Source organism: Aythya fuligula, chromosome 18, assembly GCF_009819795.1.
Source record: "Aythya fuligula isolate bAytFul2 chromosome 18, bAytFul2.pri, whole genome shotgun sequence".
Taxonomy (NCBI): domain Eukaryota; kingdom Metazoa; phylum Chordata; class Aves; order Anseriformes; family Anatidae; genus Aythya; species Aythya fuligula.
The window spans coordinates 10,166,245-10,183,208 of NC_045576.1; the positions used below are offsets into that span (position 1 = coordinate 10,166,245).

Here is a 16,964-nt window from a genome sequence, read left to right on the forward strand (position 1 = left end):
GCCCTGCTGTGCTGCGGAGCTGACAGCCCCCAGCTTTTAAGATGCGCACGGCAAACCCAGAAATAAATAATTTTGCCAGCTACAAAACTCCTGGCCTAAAGGTGGGGCTCATCCTGTCCCCTCTCCTGCCTCCTGTCGCGTCACCCTTTGGTTTGTGGCCATCCCCTTCCCTCCTCGCCCTCCTGGCTCATCTCCGTGGCTCTTGTCCTGCTTGGCCGCGTGTCCCCGGGGTGCATTCCTGCTCCCGTGCAGGGCTCGGCGTGGTTTTGGCAAACCTCAGCAGCTTCACCTTGCTTTGGCCGTAGCTCTGTGCGCAGGAGGTTGGCTTTCAGGGCCACGTCTCCGCTGTCACTTTGGGGTGTTTGCTCTCGGTGCCTCTTTACCACCTGTGGCCAAGTCCAGGGGGCTCCTGCAGGTGCTGACGGCTCCGCGTGTCTTTGGCACAGGTGATCTCCTGGTGGTGGCTCCTGGATGATGCCAAAGACAGTGTGACAGTCATCGGGACAGCCACAGCAGTTCTTTGTCCACTTCGGGGAGCCGAGGACGTGTTCTGCTGCCAGCTCCACGTGTTAACGTTGCAGAGAAGGAGCCGCTCATCAGACACAAACGTCGCCCCGACAGGAGCTGCTGCACGAACCGAGCGCGCTTCTGGAGAGAAAACTCACAATTTGGTTTTGCGCTTAATTAGATATTTACTGGGAAGCAAAGCAAGCTAAAAATAGGGCGACAGTGACTTCAAAGAGACTGCCTGACTTCGAAGAACGACACCTCCGCCAGCGCTGGCTTTAGGAATATCAGCTGTGCCTGCAGGTGAGATGGAGCAGGCGTTTCGGCCGGCCCTGTAGGCGAGGCAGCGAAGCAGCAGCCTGGCAAAGGAGGAGTGCCTGGAGAGGGGACATCGGAATCAGGGCGAGGGACAGCAGCGAGCAGGGTCACATCACGCCGGGTGGCACCATGGGGACCCCATCCCCGTTGGCCGTGCTGCTGCTGGCTGTGCTGGTGGCACTCCGCGCTCCCCCCGTGGCGCAGGGGCGGCCCAGCTTCATGGTCATCCTGGCGGATGATCTGGGCTGGGGGGATCTCGGGGCCAACTGGGCCCAGACGAAGGAGACGCCGAATTTGGATGAGCTGGCTGCCCAAGGGACCAGGTAACGGCTGGGCCCCCTCCCTGGTGCGAAATGAGCATCTTTGGGTGCTCTGCCCTGCTGTGAAAGAGGGTTTTGCTCCCAGCAGGGGATCGGTGATGTAGTTCTGGAGAGCCCGGCACCCTGCGCAGCAGATCCCTGCACAGGGGAGGCACAGGGCAGCACCACCCCGTGCAGATCTCACCAGCCTGGGCTCTGTTCCTTCTCCAGGTTCGTGGATTTCCACTCGGCCGCCTCCACCTGCTCCCCGTCCCGCGCCTCGCTGCTCACGGGGCGCCTCGGGGCACGCAACGGGGTGACCCACAACTTCGCCATCACCTCGCTGGGCGGCCTGCCCCTCAACGAGACCACGCTGGCAGAGGTGCTGCGGGCAGCAGGGTACAGCACGGGGGCGATAGGTAAGGCTGGGGGAGGCACTGGCCAGGGTGAAGATCCCCAGGATGAAGGTGCCCATGCCTGTCCCCTATGGAGGAGGCGCAGCGGGTAGCTGGCAGCAAAAAGAAACCCTAAAGGATGAGCGGGAGGGATTTTGTGCTTCCCCCTCTCCTCCCTGCAATCCCCAGATTTTGTATTCAAGCATAAGACGCAGCCTGAAATTTGGGCCTTGCCCCAGTTTCCAGTCGAAGCCGCGCTTGCTTAACCCTACCCTGGAAATGCTGAATTGTTCGTAGGAAACGTGAGGGCGCCGAGCGGCTCTGCCCGCGCACGCCCCGCGGGGTGTGATGCTGGGCGTGATGCTGGGTGGGACACAGCGTCCCCTGGCAGCACTGGGACGGGATTTTTGATGCTGCTGGTCCGTGACATTGGGCACCTACAGCACGCTCCACCCCGTGTGCAAGCACCAAGTCCTTTGCTCCCCCCGATCGCGTGTGTTGGGGCTGCATTGGCACAGAAACCCTTCCTTTCCCTTCTCCCGCTCCGTTTTTGCTGTTCCCCCTCTCCTATCATCATGCTCGCTGTGAGCAAGCCTCGGGACGTGGAGGACCCGAGGACGAAGCTGGATCTTTGGCCTAGGTTAGGAAGTTGTCTCCTCCGAACGCGGAGGCCCCAAAGAGCCTTTTAAGGCTGGAGACGGCCGGTCTGCACGGACACGAGATACCTTTGGCATTTTTTCTGGCTTTCTGCAAAAAAGGCATGCTGGAAATGGGGCCAGCACAAACAAGTGGCCTTTCTCGCTGCTAGATTAAAACCTCCTGCGCTGCGCCTTGCGGGCAGTCGCTTGTGACGGCAGCGCCCGGAGCCGAGTTAACCTCTGAGATGATTTTTTTTTATTTTATTTTGCAGGCAAATGGCACCTGGGGCACCACGGCCGCCACCACCCCACGTCCCGAGGTAAGGACGCAGCCGAGCCGAGCGCCCCGCGTTTGCCTGGCTCCCTCTGACCCCCTCCTTGCCCCACAGGCTTCGACTATTATTTTGGGATCCCCTACAGCAACGACATGGGCTGCACGGACACCCCTGGCTACAACGTGCCGCCCTGCCCGCCCTGCCCGCGGCACGGCGCCGCCACCACCAGGTACGGCTCCGGGCACGGCACCGTGAGGTGGGATTTGGGATTTGCAGCCCCAGCCCCTCACCCTGCTCCTTGCTGCCCTGCTTGTGCTCCCTGGAAATGCCCCGGGGAGGCGAAAAACGTGGGGTGAGGGGCAGCGAGCACCCTGTGCCGCGGGGACATCAGCGTGCTGCTGGTCCCCTCTGCGGTGCGAGCGGCACGGGGCGCCTTCTTCCCGCAGCCCCGGCGACAAGGAGTGCTACAGGGACGTGGCCCTTCCTCTCTTCGAGAACCTCACCATCATCCAGCAGCCCGTCAACCTCAGCAGCCTGACGGAGCGCTATGCGGAGGCGGCGGCACGCTTCGTCCAGCGGGCAAGGTGAGGGTGCCACACACTGTCCCCATCCCCATCCCCGTTCCTGTCCCTGTTCCCGTCCCCGTGCCAGCCTCTGGGTCTCTGCAAGCGCTTTGTGCTCGTTCTGGGGTCCCTGGGGATCACCAAGCTTTGTGGGCGACCTCCTGCAGTGGTGCGGGGCCGTGCGGAGTCCAGGCTTGCAGATCCCCAAGGTGCAGAGCAGATCCTTGGAGACGACAGCCCCCGAGCCCTGCTGACGGGTTTGGTAATGCTGATCCCTATTAGCTGAGGATTAGGAGCTGTGACTTTGCAAAACGCCTTCCTGCAGCGCCCTACGAGGCCGGCTCGGGGATGGTGCCCACCGCCCGGCCCCGACCTGGGGGCTGCGTGTGCAGGGGTGCAAAAAAAAAAGGCTCTGGGCTGTAATGGGGGCAAAGGGATGGGAGAAACGGGGGGAGGACTGCCAGGAAAGGGCTGTGTCAGCGCCCTGGATAAATCTGGAGCTGTTTTGGGGTTATCTGAGTTTATGGAGAACAGGATTAAACAGGTGCCTGCCTTTCCTCTCCCTCTCTTTGATGGCTTGCTTCAGTTTTCCTCTGCCTGACTCACTCGTTATGGGGCAATGAAAAGAACACAGAATTTGTCATCTCGGTGTTTTTTTAACCAGCCGCGTCAAGGTTGAGCAATTCAGTGAGATTTAGCTCTGCCCGGGACACTTCGAGCACAGCAAACACGGGAGCAAAAGCCAAGGACGTCGGTCTTAAGTTATTGATTAAATGTTTGCTCCGTTTTCGGGAGGGAGAGGGGCCGAATGAGGAATGCGAGAGGCAAACGGGGTTCCCAGCTGAGTGCCAGGGTAAGGGCAGTGCTCTCCGGAGCCCTGCAGATTGTTTTCCACGGCTCTGCGTGCCAGCCTGCTCACGCCACCCCCTCGAAGGGGCCGGGAGGAGCTCCCCGTGTTTGAGAAGCCCTTCAGGGCTCCAGGAGTGAGCCGGGCGGTGCCGTGCCCCAGGTGGTGGCAGGACCAAGGGGCCCTGCCCCAGCACGGGCCTCGTGCAGAAATTTCTGCTGATAAGAAGTCACGGGGACGCAGGGGATGTTCCCGCACCGAGTGGTGGCCCCAACAAAGGTGACGTGAATGAGGCAAAGGAAGGAAAACAAGGTCAGGGAGACCCCAAAAGCTGCCCCCGGCCGCGGGCACGGGTTGGGGCGCGCAGCCACGCAGGCACGTCCCCGGGATCCGGCCCCTCCCCGCCGCCCGCCATCCCACCCTTCCCCTCCGAGGTCCCTGAGGAAGAGCGGCCTCGTCGGAGGAGATAAATATAGCCGTAAACAAGCAAACAGGACGTGTCCTCTGATGATTTAAAAGCAAACAGGCAGCGGGGCAGCGCGCGGCGAGCGGGACGTTGCCGCAAACGTGCCTCGCTCCCTGTCCAGGGCTGGGCTGCGGCGTCGGGGTCGTCCTTGTGCTGCTCGTCCTCCTCTGAAATAACTTCCCGGAGCAGCAGGGGATGAGCACAGCGTGCCGGGGGGGGAGTAAAATGCCAAAACGGGCCCCGGGAGAGAGGGGAGGAAGAAGGATGCGAGGGGCGCGTCGATGCGGGGCGTTCTGCTCCCGGCTGGGAGCCGTGGGATGCGGGGGGCCGGAGGAAGGGGCGAGCCCGTCCCGAACGTGAGCTCCTCGGGGAAGGACAGCCCTGGCACCCGTGGGGGCAGGAAGGGAAGGAAGCAGTGGCAGGGAGGTTTCAGCAGGAGCGGGGAAGAAGTGACTCACGGGGGGAAGCTGCATGTTCGTCCTGGCGCTTCCTCCCAGCGGCGGTGCCGGGGCAGGTGCGGGCACACGAAGGTGCCCCCCGGGGACGTGCCCTGCCCAGTGGGGGACAAACCACAGCCCCCCCACCTGCCTGTCCAAAAGCAGGAGCAATCCTGCTTTCCTTCCAACACTTCTTTGAGGTTTTGGGACCAAGCATCCCGCGGGGCGGGCGGGTTTGCAGCCATCTGGTTTGGGAAGGGTCACAGCTCCCTGTCCCCAGCTCATCAGTGCCACCACCGCGGTGACCTCCTGCACCGTCCTCCCCTTCCCCTCTCCCCAACCTGAATTTGCTCCCCTGTTCCCTGCAGTGACAGCGGGCGCCCCTTCTTCCTCTACGTGGCTCTGGCCCACATGCACGTGCCCCTGGAGGTGAGCGTGCCGCCGGGCAGCGACGTCTACGGAGCCGCCCTGCGCGAGATGGACGCCTTGGTGGGGCGGCTGCGGCGCCTCGCCGGCCCCGACACGCTGCTGTGGTTCACAGGTAACGCAGCAGGACCTCCCGTGGCAGCGGGGTGACAGCTCTGTGACAACCCTGGCCGTTCAGGGGGACGGTCCTGGTGTTTTTCCCCAGCCCTCGGTGCTCCGTGCCTGGGGGATGGAGGAACCGGGGCTGCCACCGCTGGGGATGCGGCTCCCAGCCCAGCTCAGCCGGTGCTCACCCCACCACCCACCTCGGCCACAGCCCTGCCTAATTAAAGCTCAAATCCTTGCTCGTTAAGAAGCCCAAATCCGCTCAGGCTGGGCAGCCTCCCTAATGAGGACGCCCTGCTCCTGGCACAGGATCTGCTCGTTAATGCCTGGAGCCGGCGGCAGCCGCCTTGTGCCCCACTCCAGCTGCTCACCTGGGGCGTGGGCAGCCCCCAGGAACGAGCCCTGCCCCTAAATAAACCTTTAGGGACAAAACCAACTCTGCTGGCTGGGTCCTGTGCTGCTCTTGGTGTTGTAGGGCAGCCCCAAGGGGATGGGAAGGGGCTGTGGGGACCTCACTCGTGCCCCAGAGCAGAGGTGCCCCCGCTCACGGGGACGTTGCTTTCTCTTGCAGGTGACAATGGCCCTTGGGCGCAGAAGTGCGAGCTGGCGGGACGGCTGGGGCCCTTGGTGGGGGCCTGGCAGAGGACACGAGGTGACCTTATAGTGGGGGGGGCTCCCTGAACCCGGGAGTGCGCGGGGGCTGCTGCCAGGAGCCCTCCTCTGCCCCCAGCACCCAGTGGGGAGCGCTGCTCTGCCCCTGCCTTTGGGGCAGCCGTGGGTTGGGTTGCCTTGAAGGCTTCTCCAAATGTTCCTTGTCATTAAAATAGACGCAGCAAAGTCTATTTTCCCCTCAAATTATCTCTGGGTGGGATCGGAGCCCCCCAGGTCCCTGTTACCCCGTTGCAAGCCCAGGGGGAGCGGCTGCTGCTTTCAGCCCCTTGGTGCAGCAGCTCCTGGGGTGCCACGCTCCTGGAGAGAGCTGAGGGGCACTGGGGGACACTGGGGAGGACTGGGGGGCACTGGGGAACACTGGGGGGCCCCGTGGGCAATGGGGAAGGTGAGCTCCTGCCCTTCATCTGCTCAGGTCCTGATGCCCTCACAGCCCCTGCCTGGGGCCCTTGAGCCCAGCCCGGCGGGACTTTTTATTTTCTTTCTCTCCAACTTTTTTTTTTTTTATTATTATTATATTTTTTTCCCCCTCCTTTTTCCGGCCAAGCCATCTGGTCGGTGGGTTTCTTTCGGCCGGAGCGGCCAGAAGCATGCATGAGTCAGGCGCTTCCCACTTCTGCTTGTGTTACGCGCCGTAAGCACGGCTCGGGGTCAGCACAAGGGGGGGGGACACGAGGGGGAAGGGGACACGGGGACAGCGCCGCTCCCCCCCCTCCTCCTCCTCCTGACACCCACCCGGCAGAGGAAGCCGAAGCTGATCCCACATGAGCCCGGCTGTGGGGCTGCCCCCTGGAGCTCCCCCCCTGCTCCCATTCCCGTTCCCGGTGCCGTGGGGGTGCTGGGGCAGGAATCCCGAATCCTAAACCTTCCTTTTCTGGGTAAACAAACCCCGCCGCCGACCTGGGTTGCTCTTGAGCAACCGAGGGTCACAAGCTCCCGGCGCACATGGTCGGGAACAAACCTCCAGCAGCACGGCCCCTTTCCAGCAGCTCGCTGCCCACACGCAGCCCTGCGAAAACAACCCCAAAAAGCTCCTCCCGGGCTGCCGGCTCTCCAGGAGCTGCCTCTAAAACCCCAGGGACTTCCAAGCCTTCCCCCCCACTGCTGTTGTGGGATCAGGGAGCTGCCAAGTTCCCCCCCGGGCACCGTGCCCGTGGGAGGCTCGGGGGTCCCGGCCGGGGGGCATCTCCCCTTCCCCAGCTCCCCGGGGACAGGGAGGAAGGGGAGGTGCTGCTGCTCGGGATTATATAGGTTTCGCATGGCTTGGCGTTTCCTTTTAGGGTCCAACCCAAATTCCAGGAATGTTTTCCACCAATTTCGGTGGTCACTGCCGTCAGCCCGCGCCCATGGAGAGCAGCAGCCCCGCGTGCTGGGCCCCCCGCTCCGAGGCGAGGGCTGCACGGGGGGAGCTTCCCCTCCTCTCCCCAGGAGCCCCCGGCCCTCTTGGGAAGCCCAGCTCCCATCCCCTGGCCCCAAACACCCCGAAAAGGGGAATCAGAGGGACACGTGTGTTTTGGGGGGTCGGCTGGGGGTGTTTTGGGACGGGTCTGGAAGGCTCCGGCCCCGTTGTGCCCCCGCTGGGGAGCAGGGCCGCGGCGCTTCTTGTCCCTGCGTGGAAAGCTCAGCTCTTTCCTGGAAAGCTGCGGCCTCCCCGGGCTTGCATCATCCCGAGAGAAATCCCTGCCTGGCTTTGGGGCGTTGCAGCCCCGATGCAACCAGGAGTGGCACCGTCAGCTCGTGCACGGGCAGCTCGGGCTTCCCTCAGCTCCTTGGCTGCTCCATCCACGGATGGACGGGCGGACAGACGGACAGACAGCCCCGCTCCTCCTGCCCTCGGGGTGCTGGGCTGTGCAGAAACCCCTCAAAAAGCCAACACGGTGCTGCGAGGACTGTTTAATACCCCAGCAGAGGCACCAGCAGGCTGATGTTATAACTGGGATCGTTCCTGATGGCATCAGAGAGCGCCGTGCCGCAGCTGCACGCGATGTGCTGGGTGCGGCTGCGGTCGGGGTGCACGGGGCATCCCAAAAACAGCCCCCGAGCAGCCAGCAGGGCTGGGGCTGGTGGTGCAGGAGGAGCAGGACCAGGAGGAGCAGGAGGAGCAGGAGGATCCCCTCGCTCTTGGCTCTGCTGGAGGAAATGGCTCCGGGTGCGCGCCGTTGCCATGTGCACGCTGAAAGCCGGGCAGACAAAGGGCTTGGGAAGTTGGTGCCGTGAATGGGGCCGGGAGTTTCCCTCTGCCCCAGTCCCAGTCCCTTCCCCCATGGCTGCTTGGGGACTTTTGTGGCACTGCTCAGCCCCCCCCGTTTTGTTGCTCAGCCCCCCGTTTCCACCCTCAGCCCCCATCTGGGTGCAGGCAGGGGCTGGGCGACTTCCCCACGTTCCCCCTTCCCAAACCCCGTGCAGAGCGGGGCCTCTGGGCTGTGGCAGGGAACGAGCAGAAGGGTTAAGGTGAGTCAGGCGGCAGGAGGGAGCTGCCTGTTATCAGCAGGAATGTATTTGTAATGAAGCCGGGGCAGCTGCTGGAGCTTTATCTGCCCGAGGGCGCTGTGCACTTGGTGCCGCTCGCAGCCCCGCACCCTCTGCACCAGGAGGGAGCCCCTGGGCGAAATTCCTGCGTCTCCTGCCCGCTCTGTGCCACCGAGGGGGCTCAGCTCCTGCTGGATGTTAGCGCTCGGCTGCCTCTCTCATCACTCGCTGGAGCAGGCGAGAAACAAAAGGCAGTGCCAAAACGAGCCCCCTTTCCCCTCTCTCCTTGTTTCTTGTAAAAAACCCTACAAAATTCTTCTCCCTCCCCTGACCCAGCTCCAAAACCCAGCAAAACCTTCCCCCACTAGGGTCACCTAACAGCTTGGCCGGTCCCTTTCCATGGGCACCTCTGGGCTCGGGGGTTTCCCCCTGCTGCAAAGCTCCTGCACAGCCGGGTGCTGAGCGCGGCCGCTTTCTCCTGCAGGTGGGAGCCCGGCCAAGCAGACGACGTGGGAAGGAGGCCACCGCGTCCCAGCACTGGTGTATTGGCCTGGCCGTGTCCCCGCTGCACGCAGCAGCCACGCCGTGCTGAGGTAGGGGCTGGCTCTGGGTTTGGGGTGGCCTCTGCCTGCACCCCACTGCTCGTGTGGGCACGGTGTGCGCCTGCCATCCCCGCGAGGCCACGCTGGAGGTGACACCTCCAACCCCAAGGGGATGGCTGGGATGGCAGCAGCAGGATCAGTGCCCTGCTTGGGCATCACCTGCGCTGTGGTGCCGTGCTTGTGTCCCGTCCCAAAAAACTCCAAGGCTCGGAAACCCGTTTTGTGGGGCCGCTGGCTCCGCGCTAGCAGCTGCCGGGCTCGGTGCGCCTCTTCCCCGCGGTGGCCAAGCGCCTCCCGGTAATTAAAAGCTGCCGATGTTCCCTGAACCCAGCCAGAAGCAGGCTTCGGCTTTGTGGGCTGCGAATGGCTTTCTGTGGGGGAGGGCTGTGGGGACGGCTGGCCGGGGGGGGCGGCTTCTGATCAGAGCAGGATGCGGCCGGGCTCTGAGGTTGCCCTGGCTGCTGCTGCTGGGCTGGGAGCTGAGGGGACGGCCCGGGGCTGCGGCACCCGGGGATGGCATGGGGGGCCCCTCCGTGCAGCAAACAAAGCTCTGGGAGCTGGATTTTGGCAAGGGCAATGTTCAAACCACGCGCTGGAGCACTGATGTGTTGCCGAGGGAGCAAGGTGCGTGGTACCAGGCACCCCTGGGGTTTCATTTGCAAACCTTTTCCCTGTTCCCTGTCCCCTCTCCAGCCCCCTCTCCCCATGCACCCTGCACCGCAGCAGCCGCGGGGTCCCGGTTCTCTCCCTCGCCCTTATCTCCTGCCTTTCCAGCCCAGCAGGTTGGGCAGCTGTAAAGGCACAACGCTGCCAGCAGCGCGGCCCTGCTGCGTGCCAGGCGCTCACGGAGGGGCCGTGCAGCTCCCCAGGAGTTTCCTCATTTTCCTTTTTCTCACTATTTCGAAGGCAAAGCTGCGATCCCTGGGCTGCTGTGACCCGGGGGCTGCCCTGCCAAGCGCCCTGGCTGCGGGGCCGGGTGGTTTCCAGCCGCGTGCGCTCCCCGTGCCGCGCGGCCGCCGGTCACCTCGGCGCTGACGTCCCTGCAGCTGGGCTCGGTCCCACCTCGGGGCTCCTCCGGTAAACACAGCCCTAAACACAGCCCGGCCTTGCCAAAGCTGCTGGCCCAGCTGCACGCCTTTGCTTATTCAGAAATGCCTACGGGAGATTGGAGCCTGCCCGCCTCAGACGCGGAAATTCAAAGTCAACAAACCCCGAGGAGGTTTCGTAAAGTTCAGGCGTGTGACACGGAGCAACAAAAGGCAGGAGGCTGCCAGCCGGGCGCTGCTGGCACGGCCCCAGCCCAGGAGTGCCTGGCAGCAGCAGCCTGGGGCCGTGCGGTCCCTGGTGTTTTGAGGGTCCTGGGGGACACCCAAGCCCCTGGTGCTGGCTGTGGAGTTGTCCTGAGGGCACCAACGGGATGGGTTTCCCACCCGAAATGCTTCTGAGCCAGGCAGGTTGGTTCATCGGTGTCCTCACGTCCTCCCAGTCACGCAAGCTGTGAAGACCCAGTTCCTGAAGGTCTCCAAAAGAGTTGGAGGCTTTCTCAGCCCTCGTTGGGCCCGCAGGCTGGCACGGTGAAGGGAGAGGAGCTGACGTCCCCAAGCAGCCGCGGGGCGAGGTGGTGGCGGTGCCGTGTCACCGGGCACGGGGCGGCTGCTTGCTGCCCAAATAACGCGGTGGAAAGCTTCACCTCCCCGACGGGGAGAGCTGAGAGCTGCAGAAAGCATTAAAGGTGTGCAGTGGGGCTGGGAAACCTCTGCTGGGAAGGGCACAGGGGCAGGCATTACCTGCCTGCTCGGCGTCCTTCTGCCCCAGGTCATGAAAACGCTGGCAGCGTTTTGCAGCCTGCCCCGGGAGGAAAATCCCCCAGCCACGTCTGCACCCTGCCTGTGGACAGGGGTCCCTGGGGTCCCTGCCCATGCCCTCCTCGAGCTCCTTCCCCCTGGGGGTTTGTGGCCAGGCCGTGCATGGCCTCACCTCGTTTACCCCCAACTTCGTTACCTCCCCTGTGTGGGGTGAGCGTGGCCGGGGTGCTGCGCCCTGCCCCGCGCCTGCACAGACCTGCAGCCGCTCGGCGCGCCCTGCACGGAGCTGCCTCGTCGGCTCTTCTTAATTACGTTTAATTGCCCGAGCTTCCTGCCGTGCCCAAGCTGGGTGCTGAAGAAATAGGTCAGTGGGGTGGCCAAGGAGGAAAGCGCAGAGCCCCGGGGCCAGCAGGGCTGGGGCTGCTGCAGGTGGGGGACCCGGATCTCAGCCTGGGGCTTTCAGGGCTGATTTTTAGCCCCGTCCTGTGCACCCCTCGGAGCTGAGCCCTTGCTAAGGGCCTCTGAGCAGCTGAAAACGCGTGGCTTCATCTCCATTTGTTGCTTGGAGCCTTGGACTTGTCTCACACCGCCCCAGCTTTCCCCTTTCTGCTTTGCTGTGATGGTTCCCGGGGTGCCCAGCTGCTGTTTCGGGGTACCTGTGCCCAGAATGGGTACAGAGGCACCGTGTTGGGGCCGGATCTTGCGGGATGTGCTCCGGGCAGTGCCGTGGGGCAGCCCCACGGGGAGCTCAGCGGCTCCTGCAGGGATGCGCCCAGCTCCCAGCGGGGAGCCAGAGGTTTTCGGCGCCTCCCGGCCGCTCGGGCCGTCTCCATGAGAGCCGCGTAGCCAGGGCTGCCTTTCAGCTCTCCTCAGCATTGTTTGTTCTTATTTGTCCTCTCGGTCTCTTAGCAGCTAAATTAAAACTCATTGAATGGGAGAAACAGGGGCCCTAAAGTCCCGGGCTGTTTTCTCTCTCTGCTCACGCAACCGGGCAGCAGCAGCGAGGGGCCCCGATCCCGCAGCGCGGCCGCTGCTGCACCCCGGGGTGCCAGAACCAGGGGGTGCTGAGATCCCGGAGCTTTTGGCAGGGTGCGGGGTGTGAGTGTCCCCCCATCCGAGCCACCTGCCAGGAGCAGGCAGTGCTGCGATGTCTCTTGGAGAGGGAGGGATGTGACACTTGTGCCACGCAGCGGGCACGGCTCCGCTCGACCCCTGGCCCTTCCTGAGCCTCCAGGGAAGGGAGTGTGGGGAATCGCTGCCTCTGGGGTCTGGCCCCAGGCCACAACTCGCAGGCAGAAGGCACCAACGTGAGGCTCTCGCCCTCTGTGTCCCCGAGGAGCCTGCTGGAGGTGGCAGGACCCCGGGTCACCCACGCCCTGTGCACGGGGAGCAGCCGGGACCCAGCCCCGAGGGCTCTTCTGTGGCTGAGGCCCCTGAGAAGAGAGGATCCTGGTGGAATTGCTGACAGGCGTTTTGGTAGGAGCGCACAAAATAGCAGCGCTCTCATTTTCCATTCTGGCTCCTATGGCTCGTGCTGCGCGATGCAAAAGCGAGACCACATTTTCCTGGGGCTGCGGGAGCCGCTGGGGCTGGCGCCGAAAGTCCCTGCGCTTGCACTTTCTGCCGGGGGGTGACCCGGTGCCTTCCCCGAGTGCCCGGCCACGCTGTGCTGGGGGGACAGCGGGGTGGGGGCTGCCCAGTGCCCACTGTGCCCCGGGACCTGCGGGTGCAGCAGTGGCAGCACTCGGGGAGCCCCCTGTGCCATGTCCGAGGTGCTCGCAGCGTCGCTGGGTCATTGGGAAGCAGCCAGGGACCCCGCGGGCAGGGGGCTGCAGGGTGCAGGTGGGGCTGGGGGGGCTCCTCGGGGTGCTCGGCTCCGTGCTCGGCTGAAACCTGCCTCTTTCCCCAGCACCCTGGACATCTTCCCCACGCTGGTGGCCCTGGCTGGAGCGACGCTTCCCCCAAACCGGCGTTTTGACGGCTTGGACGTGTCCCCGGTTCTCTTTGGGCAGTCGGACGTGGGGCACGAGGTAAGGCAGGGCCCCTTTCTGCCGACGGCCCCCTCCCGAGCTGCCTCGGAGCTGGAGGGGAGGTGGGCAGAGAGGGGATGGGATCGGAAGGGCTCGGGGCCGGAGCACGCAGCCCCGTGGGAGCACCGGCCCCGCTGGCTGCGTGCCCGCACCTCCGGCGGCCCCGCCGAGCGCAGCATGGTTCTGCTCCTTCCTGGTCACAGGAGGTGCACAGGCGTGGGAAACAAAAGATCCCCAGGGCTCAGACCTAGCTGTATCTGCTTTATTTATCTTGACAGATAGAGACATAATTAAGCGCTTCTTCTCCGAGCTCCTTGGCTCGGAAACGTGCCCGTTATTGATGTTCGAGTGGGGCAGCCAGCCCCGTGTCCTGCAGCTCCCCACCCATGCAACAATAGGAGCTGTTGACAGCTCCTTTAAGCATGAAAAACGCAGCTAGGAGAACAAGGAGCATGGCGGTGCGTTTTTCTCAGAGTTTCACAAGATCTTTGCTGAACCAAAAAAACAAAAAAAAAAAAGGCAGCTCTAAAAGCAGTCCCACAGATCCAGCCCGATTTCGCTTTTCAAGTCCGCCCTCCTGCGAGCACCGCAAGCCAGCTCCCAGCAGGGATCCTGGATCTGCTTCCCGTGTCCATCAGGGTTTTGGTATTTAGTTCGTATTTACGGAACCCTCCACTGAACCGTGAGATAAACTGGGGAAGAGGATGGGACACGGCCAGCATGCGCTCCAGCTGCTCTTTGGGATGATTAACCCTCTTCTTGCGTGCTCGTGGTGCTGGAGAGGGGGACTGGTGCTCGGCAGCTTTGGCACCAGCACGTGGTGCGGGGCTGGGGAGGGCTCAGGTTCCTTCCTACATGCTTTGGGACGAGGAATCAACTCCCCAAACTGGGGCTGAGTCCCCAGCTGCTGCCTTTTTGGGGGCACTTTCGCTGCCATGGGGTGCAAGCAGCAGCGAATGAACCCCTGTGGTTGTGACCTGCAGCCCTGGGCGCCGCGTCCCTGGAGGTCACCGTTGGGTTGTCCCCACCCGTCCCCAATTCCCTGGGGACCCCCAGCCCCAGGCTGTGTGTGACGGGGTGGCTCTCGGCACGGCGAGCATGGCCCCGCTCCCTCCCCGCGCGGCGCCTTTCATCAGCGAGCGGCTGATGGCAAAACCACCTCGGCTGTCGCCGGGTTTTCCTTGACACAAATCCTGCCGGAGAGGTTCCTTTTCTCGCCCCGCCGCCCGACGGCCGCACGCCGCTGACAGCTGCTTTTCTCCTTGGGGCTGGCGCGAGGCTGCGGCCCCGTAACCTTGCTGACGTCCCGGCCCCGGCACAACCTGTGACGGTGCTGGGCCGGGGCCAAGGTCCTGTTTTGAGCAAAGGCTATTTACAGTAAAAATAAACACATCCTACGAAACGCATCAAGGGTACGAGCGGCTGACAAATACGCTCTTTCCATGAGCTTAATGTCAGAGGGGTGTGCTCCTCCTCCCCACGCACTCGCCGGCTTACGAAAACAGCCCGGAGCTGGGAGTTCAGGTGGAGGGTTCGCTGAGGAGAAGGGTGCTTTGTTGTTTTTTTTTTTCTTTTCTTTTCTTTTTTTTTGTTCTTTAATAACAAAGTCACGGGTTGCGGACCTGAGAACGCTTCTTGAAAGGGCTCAATCGAAACAAGCTCCTCACTTCTGCGGTGAATGGGAACGGATTTTCTTAGCATGGGGGTTTACGAGGCGCATTTAGGAACGAGCCCCCTGTTGTTTCGGTGCCTCTGGAGCCAGGCAGCAGCATCCGAGCCGTGCTGCTCAGGTTAAAGGGTGCAGGCACAGCCGAGCTCTGAGGCTGGAAGCAGACAAACGGGTTGAATTCCTGCTATTTTGGCTTCGTGGGCCCTTAAATAATTACCGAGTGCTGCTTTGCAGCTGCTTGGTTCCGGCTGAGGGTGCCAGCATAACCTGCAGCACGCATTTCCTCCTCGCAGCACGCTCACGCTGTGACCTCTCCCAGCTCACACCCGAGCCTCCCACATGCAACTTTTCATTTTTTTTTTCTGTAAAATACGTTTTTTAAACCAAATTCCAGATGGTGATTACTTATTTTTTTTAATCCTGCAACTGAAGGCAATGGAGGAAGCCGGGAGCACCTGGAGGTCCCCCCGGATCCCGGTGTTTTGGGGGAGCGATGGGTGGCAGCCACGAGGCTCCCAGGGCGAGCAGAGCCCGCGGTGGTGCCCGGGGCAGGGCTCCCGTGCCGGACACCTGCTAAGTCATTACAGCGCTGATCAGCTGCGAACACTGTTACTAAACTTGGCACCGCAGCTGCCTACAACTCCGGCAGATGTTTCTGGTTTTTAGCACAGTGGAAATTTCTTGAATCACTTTTAAACGCAATTCCCAGGGAGGAAACCTCTGGTGACTCATCACTCAGTGGAGCCATTGGCTCCGCAGCGATATTATCTGACGGAGACCGCCGAACCATCCAGCTCACTTGTCTTCTCCCTCCCCGGTGCCAAGGCAGGCGTCCTGCGCGGATCAAGTGTCCTAAATACCGAGCTGCAGAGACTCGACCCGCCCTTCCCAATTCCCTTCTCCTCACCCCGGCTCCCTGCTGCTGTCAGGGCAGGGAGCGCTCCCCCCTTGGCGTGGGTCAGCCGGAGACGCAGCGGGCACGGTGCTCCGGCACCTCACCTCCGAGCACAGCCTCTGCCTTGCTGGAGCTGAGCTCAGCCCGAGCTCGTGGCTTGGCCACTGGCCATCGGTTCTGATCCCTGAGATGTTTCTGCCACCGGGGAGGTGACCTTGGAGGAACACGAGGCACAAGCGAGGTGCTGGCGCTCAGTTCCCCTCTGCTGAGCTGCTGCTGGGCTGAGCAGTGTCCCTAAATGTGTGCAGGGGTGGGGCACGGTCCTGTGCTGGGAGGGAGCAGGTATCAAACAGAGCAGGTTTGCTCTGCAGAGGGCTTCTTCTCTTCTTCCTTCAGGTTCTGCTTCACCCCAACAGCGGGGCGGCCGGGAAGGACGGAGCGATCGAGGCGCTGCGGCTGGCTCAGTACAAGGCGTTCTACACCACAGGTAGGCTGGCTCTGGTACAGATCATACCGCCAGGAAAAAAGCTTCTGAGGTTCCCGTTTCCCTGCAGTACGGGTAAAAACCAAAGCGGGTTCATGCAGGCAGGAGCAAGCCCAGCAAGGAGCGCGTGGGTGCCCACCTGTGTGCGCAGTGCGGGGTTGGCTCCAGAAGCACCCGCAGCCTGGCACTGGGACCTGGGCTGCCAGGGCTGGGCCACGGTGGGAAGGGGCCACCACGGACTGGTGAGGAGCCCAGAGGTGGTGCCGGGGTAGGGGTGAGCAGCCTGGGACTCCCGTGGTGTTTGCTTTTCTCCCTAGGAGGGGCGAAGGCTTGCGACGGAAGCGTTGGGCCAGAGGAGCGCCACCAGCCACCCCTCATTTTCAACCTGGATCGCGATATCCAGGAACAGGAGCCTTTGGATGTGGCATCCGCAGAGTATCAGGCAGTGCTGCCTGCAATCAGCCGGGCTTACGCCCGGGCTCTGGAGGATATTGCAACAGACAACGTCTCGGTTGCAGATTACTCCCGAGATCCAGCGGCGGTGCCGTGCTGCAGCGCACAGCACGTGGCTTGCCGATGCCAAGCGCCTCCCGCGGCCTCGCTGCACCGCAGCACGGAGAGAAGAGCAACGAGGCTTTGTCTTTAAGCAAATAATTGCCCGAGCTGCTCCTTTTCCCATTCTGGTTTGGTGAATTTGACTGTTGTTCCTACTGGCTCTGGGCTTGAGGTTGGCCAGAGGGCAGGGACAGAGGTTGCGGCTTGCTTCGCTCTGTGCCGTGGGGTGATTTAATCGTGGGTCTGGGGGAGCAGGTGGAGGGGTCCCCATGGGTGCAGCTCTGCTCAGAGCAGGGCTGTGCCCCCAGCTGCAGGATTCCCCTGCAGCTGGAGGAGCAGCTCACTGCAGTACCTGGTGGCTCTGCGTGCAAAAAGGCTTTTGGTAGGGCCCGGTGGCTGAGAAAAAGTCATTTTTTTTTCATTAAAACTGAGCAGAGCAGGGCTCCAGGCAGAGAAACAGCTCCTGTGCGATGCTGTGGGGTGGGAACAGCTCTTTTGGGGCGTGAGTGG

The 16,964-nt window shown here is 62.8% G+C and overlaps 1 protein-coding gene across 1 annotated transcript in view; it reads left to right on the plus strand.

Moving 5' to 3' along the window:
- Positions 1–16,964, plus strand: part of ARSG (arylsulfatase G) — a 43,875-nt gene that overhangs the window by 23,260 nt on the left and 3,651 nt on the right. Inside the window, exons 4-14 of the mRNA XM_032199465.1 lie at positions 447–1,148; positions 1,356–1,543; positions 2,430–2,477; positions 2,547–2,661; positions 2,879–3,016; positions 5,114–5,286; positions 5,848–5,928; positions 8,899–9,007; positions 12,731–12,851; positions 15,812–15,902; positions 16,217–16,541. Of these exons, the coding sequence (XP_032055356.1) occupies positions 955–1,148; positions 1,356–1,543; positions 2,430–2,477; positions 2,547–2,661; positions 2,879–3,016; positions 5,114–5,286; positions 5,848–5,928; positions 8,899–9,007; positions 12,731–12,851; positions 15,812–15,902; positions 16,217–16,541 (1,583 nt within the window). The 5' untranslated portion in view covers positions 447–954. The remainder of the gene's footprint in view (positions 1–446; positions 1,149–1,355; positions 1,544–2,429; positions 2,478–2,546; positions 2,662–2,878; positions 3,017–5,113; positions 5,287–5,847; positions 5,929–8,898; positions 9,008–12,730; positions 12,852–15,811; positions 15,903–16,216; positions 16,542–16,964) is intronic.